Source organism: Anarrhichthys ocellatus, unplaced genomic scaffold (assembly GCF_004355925.1).
Source record: "Anarrhichthys ocellatus isolate YVR2014 unplaced genomic scaffold, GSC_Weel_1.0 scaffold240, whole genome shotgun sequence".
NCBI classification, from domain to species: Eukaryota; Metazoa; Chordata; class Actinopteri; order Perciformes; family Anarhichadidae; genus Anarrhichthys; species Anarrhichthys ocellatus.
The window spans coordinates 1-5,360 of record NW_022280270.1 but is presented as its reverse complement, the minus strand read 5'-3'; the positions used below and the strand labels follow the sequence as shown (position 1 = coordinate 5,360).

At 53.1% G+C, this 5,360-nt stretch overlaps 1 protein-coding gene across 1 annotated transcript in view; it reads right to left on the bottom strand.

Moving 5' to 3' along the window:
- The window catches only part of LOC116401050 (snRNA-activating protein complex subunit 4-like), a 6,641-nt gene extending 1,345 nt beyond the window's left edge, over positions 1 to 5,296 (bottom strand). The window contains exons 1-3 of the mRNA XM_031879249.1: positions 3,699 to 5,296; positions 2,982 to 3,539; positions 1,784 to 2,537 (exon numbers count right to left, since the gene is read on the bottom strand). Of these exons, the coding sequence (XP_031735109.1) occupies positions 1,784 to 2,537; positions 2,982 to 3,539; positions 3,699 to 5,186 (2,800 nt within the window). The 5' untranslated portion in view covers positions 5,187 to 5,296. The remainder of the gene's footprint in view (positions 1 to 1,783; positions 2,538 to 2,981; positions 3,540 to 3,698) is intronic.
- Positions 5,297 to 5,360: the final 64 nt, after the last annotated feature.

The window sequence follows — 5,360 nt, the reverse complement described above, 5'->3', positions numbered from 1 at the left end:
AGTCAGGCGTGGTGCGTGGTGAGTCAGGCGTGGTGCCTGGTGAGTCACACGTAGGGTTGCACGGTGTATCGATACTAAAAAGGTACCGTGGTACCTGTACGTTAAAAACGATACGATTTTGCATATTTTTAGTATCGATACTTTATTAAAATAGCGCGATCAGAGCGCACTCGCTGTTCCGCTCCCTGTAATGCAGCCTGCAGGCATTGACTGCAAGGGGGCGGGGCTACCCAGCGCTCACACAGCAACAGGCAGCGCGCACTCACAGCGAGTGATCACAGGGGAGACATGGCATTAAGTGCAGGAGCTTTTGCCGACCGTCCTCGGCTTGTTGAAAAACAAGATGCCAGAAGTATCATCTGGAAGTACTTTGGCTATATTGACATATATTTATATATAAAGCCCACTGACCTACAGAGACCCGTCTGCGGTGTTTCAAAGCCACACAGACAGGGAGGCAACACGTCTAACATGGCAAAGCACCTTAACGACAGACACCCCCAACTTTTCAAAGAACGACAGGTAAGCAAATGTGATTATAAACATGAACACCCCAAATCTCCCATATACAGCCTAACAGGAGTAGCCTTAGCCTAGTTTGAGGACAAGCCTGATCATGAGGTCACAATGCTCACACAAGTGTACTAAATGAAACAATTGATGCAAAATGGCTACATGCTGGTGGAGCCTGAGGGTGGATCTTGAGCTAATTCTTTTTATTTTTAGTTAAGGAAAAATAATTATTCCATGAATTAAGATAAAATATGAAGTGAAAATATCAAACTCACTATGCAAGTAAATGAAGCATTGTTTATCCACCCACTCCCACAGACAGTCAGACAGAAGCCAGCAGAGTCAGCAGCAACACAGAGACAGAGTTCCCTTCAGCTGTTAAACATTAATATTAATGCCATTTGTTAAGTGTTCAAAAAGCTGGGCAGGAACAAGCTGGTAAAAAAGGGAGTTTTATTTATTACTATTATAGATAAATATACCAGTATCGTATCGTATTTGTGGTATTGTATCGAATTCTGGTATCGTATCGTAAGTATCGGGTATTGTGATACTTATGGCAGGTATCGTATCGAAGTCATAATTTTGGTATCATGACAACCCTAGTCACGCGTGGTACCTGGTGAGTCACGCGTGGTACCTGGTGTTTCAGGCGTGGTACCTGGTGAGTCACGCGTGGTACCTGGTGAGTCACGCGTGGTACCTGGTGTTTCAGGCGTGGTACCAGGTGAGTCAGGCGTGGTACCAGGTGAGTCACGCGTGGTACCTGGTGTTTCAGGCGTGGTACCAGGTGAGTCAGGCGTGGTACCAGGTGAGTCAGGCGTGGTACCTGGTGAGTCACGCGTGGTACCTGGTGAGTCACGCGTAGTACCTGGTGAGTCACGCGTGGTACCTGGTGAGTCACGCGTGGTACCAGGTGAGTCAGGTGTGGTACCTGGTGAGTCACGCGTGGTACCTGGTGAGTCAGGCGTGGTACCTGGTGAGTCAGGTGTGGTACCTGGTGTTTCATGTGTGGTACCTGGTGTTTCATGTGTGGTACCTGGTGAGTCAGGTGTGGTACCAGGTGAGTCAGGTGTGGTACCTGGTGTTTCATGTGTGGTACCAGGTGAGTCAGGTGTGGTACCTGGTGAGTCATGTGTGGTACCAGGTGAGTCAGGTGTGGTACCTGGTGAGTCAGGTGTGGTACCAGGTGAGTCCGGTGTGGTACCTGGTGTTTCATGTGTGGTACCAGGTGAGTCAGGTGTGGTACCTGGTGAGTCATGTGTGGTACCTGGTGTGTCCTGCCGTGGTCCAAGGTCAGAGGTGGAGTCTGGCAGGTCTGGAGGCTGACTGCAAAGCATCTCGCTGCTGCTGTCTGGTCTGGGTTTGGCTGGGTGGCGTTGGGGTTCGGACCCTCGACACAGCAGCTTCAGGGATGATTTGGTCAGAGCCTTCTTGGCCCGGAGCAGCGCACTGATCGTGTTCAGACTGCTGACGAAGGGTGGCAGGTAGGGAAGAGCCACTGATGTTCCAGGTACCGCCACTCCTCCCCGACCACTCAGCCAATCACGCACCGCTTCCTGGGACTCCAGGAACATCAGGGAGTGGTCAAAGTGCAGCGGAGGAGGCGCTGCCGGGTCCACCCTGACCGTGCCCTTATATGGCATGAAGACTTCGAGGGGAGGCTCGGGAGGTGGGTTTGAGACAGGTTGCAGGATGGGCATGGATGTAAGGGGGTGGAGCTGGTTCAAAACAGGGGGGTGTTCGGGGACAGATAAAGCGGTGGGACTGGTTGATATAGTCCCGGGTGGAGCTGAGAGGGGGACGCTCGGTACCAACATCAGCTGCAGGCCTTGGGGTGGGGCTTGTGCCAGCTGGACCAGCCCACCAGGAGTCATGACCCACATCGACTGACCAGGAAGTAAACAGAACCCAGGAAGCTGAGGCATTGGCTGATTCTGTTTGACCACTTCCTCTTTAAGGCAAGACGTACGAGAGCGCTTATTACGAGGAGAAGAAGAAGTTTTCTTCTTCTTGGCTTCAGCCTGGAAACAACAAAACACAGTAAGAGGAGACGGACTCAGAGGAGGAGACTGACTCATTACATTACAGTCATTTAGCAGAGGCTTTTATCCAAAGCGACTTACAATTCAGAGTCTATAACATTTCTACACCGTATGCACAACTACGAGAGCAATTTCGGGGGTTAAGTGTCTTGCTCAAGGACACAGCCGGGGTTCGAACCACCAACCCTCTGATTGAAAGACGGCCCTGCTATCCATTTAGCCACAATCACCCCCTCAGAAGAGGAGACGGACTCAGAGGAGGAGACGGACTAAATTGCACCGTTCCGTATAGAGAACCTTTAAATCTTTGCACATGTTGGTAAATCACTGATCATCACATGTTAACACACACACACACGCACGCGCACACGCGCACACGCGCACACCACACACCACACACCACACACACACACACACACACACCTTCGCCTGAGTTGCTGCCTGTTGAGCTCTGGCCTTCTGAGTCAGGTTCCGAACCCTCTTTCCTTTTTGGATCACACCTGTACCTGCCCCGCCCACCGCCTCACCTGTCCCACCCATACATTGGTCTTCCCGACTGCTCGACACGCTTGGCTGCTCCTCCCCCTTCCCCCGTTTCCTCCTGCTGGGCGGGGCTTTGGGAGGCTTGTTGGGGGTGGAGTCAGGGGTCGGCCTGGGGCGCAGATTAAAAAAGGTGTAGCCATGATCGTGGAGGAAAGGAGCAAGTAGGCTTGAATTGGAGGATGGAAGGTGCTGATAGGACGGTATGGAGGAGGGCGGGGCTAAACTCAGAGCAGAGGGGACAACCTCAGCAGGAGGATGTTCTCGAGGAGCAGTTGGGAATGTGGTCACGGAGGAGGGAGGAGTCTGAGGTACCAGCTGGATGGGGGTAGTGTAGACCTGCTGAGGAGGAACAGGGAAGACGGTCTGAGGAACAGGGAAGACGGTCTGGATCTGCATTCTCTTTCGTGGCGATGAAGCAACTTTCTTCTTTTCTGCAGCCTGAAAGGAACCAGAGACAGACCGACAACATCATATTAAGAGTTTAAGACAAGTTTAAAAACAAAATCAAAAACAGCTAAGTGTACTGAAGTGGTCTTCCAAGAACAATCAAAGGTCCCCCAGCAGGTCTGAGAGAGCTATGATTCATAGTGAGGCTACCTTGGCTTCAGTGGCTTCCTGCAGAGCTTTGGCCTTTGGACTCGGCTTCCGAATCCTCCTTCCTTCTTCTGTCTCTCTGATCACACTGACACATGCCCCGCCCACACGGGTGTATGCCCCACCCACACCGTTATCTGTCCCGCCCATAACCACCCCACTCTTATCCTCTGCCACCTTTTGTCCCCTCCCTTTGGGGGAGCTTGAGATGAGGCTTAATGGACTGGGGGCAGGACCAGAATTGGTGGACCTGCCCGAGGGAACAAGGTGCTGACTCGGGGGGGTAGAACCAACAGAACCATGTTGATCAGGGGACCGGGGCAAAGCAACCATCAGGGTCTGAGTCAAAGGTACAGGTTGTTGGCGGAAAGCGGCAGAGCAGGTGGACAACGTGGCGTTCAGGGGCACCGGGACCACAGAGTCAGTAGGGACACTATGAGGAGCAGGATGTGCAGGTAACAGAGAGGTGAGGACGCCCACAGGAGGAGGTCTGTGGGGAGCTGGAGAGGAATTGTTCATGACAGGATGAGGAATGAAGACCGCCTGAGGAAAGGACACAGAAGACATCCAAGGATGCTTGTTAGGAGGCATCTGGAGAAGAATGCCGGGGAGGTTCTGACGAGGAGGAGGTCGCTGTAGTAGCAGGAGTTTCTGTTTCTTTTGTTGTTGCAGTTTGTGCTGCTGCTCCTCTTTCATGACTCTCCTCTGCTGCAGCATTCCCGCAACGGTGTTGGGGTTGAAGATGGTGGGACTTGGAGCAGGAGGCGCGAGTACCACCACGCTGTTCTTCCTCTGCTCTATCATCTCCTTGCAGCCTACGGCGTCCACGTTCATGGTCTGGAGGAGGAGCAGGAAGACCGGGGTCGAGAGGAGCCCGGCGGTCTCTCCTCGCTTCCTCAGGCCGTCGGCTGACGTCACTCTGTTTTTCTGCGGGATCAGCACGTTGCCGATCCACGGTGTCACTGCGGCCTGCAGCTCGTAGCACAGCGCCGGGTCCGTCCACCTGCCCAGGGGGTTCTGCTTGTCGGTCTGGATCTTCCTCGGGGGGCCGGAGATCCGGTTGCTGAACTTCTCCGCCTGGCGGTGCAGGTGTGCTCGGAGCTGGTCGGGTGACACCATCATCACGGTGCTGGTGCCGTGGCGCTCCGCCCACCGCAGCTCTCTGGGAGCCGGTCCGAGGATCACGGAGCGTCCGAACTGGCCCAGGATGGTGGACCGGACGGGAACCTGGTTGTGGCCGACTCCGGAGGAAGGTAACTCCACCGGTCGAAAGTTCAGGAAGGTGAACCATTGGGCTTTCTCTGCTGGAATCCACTCCTGCATCGGGGGAAAGATGTACTCCTCCTCTTTCTCCTGAAGACTCTCCACTTCCACTCCCTCATCCTTTGTCTTCATCTTCTCCTCTTCATCACTGTCCATGTACTCCACCACCATCTCCTCCTCCTCGCTGCTCTCCTCCTCGCTGCTCTCCTCCTCCTTCAGGGTCACCATTAGTCTCCTGAGCCTCTTCTTGGCCGGACGAGTCAGTTGCTTCTTCTTCTTCTTCTTCCGTCCTCTAGACCTCTTTCTAGTGGTTTTACCTTTCTGTTGACAGAGAACGCGTTAAAGTCACATGACCTCAGGTCAGCAGTAACAATTATTATATATATATATATATATATATAT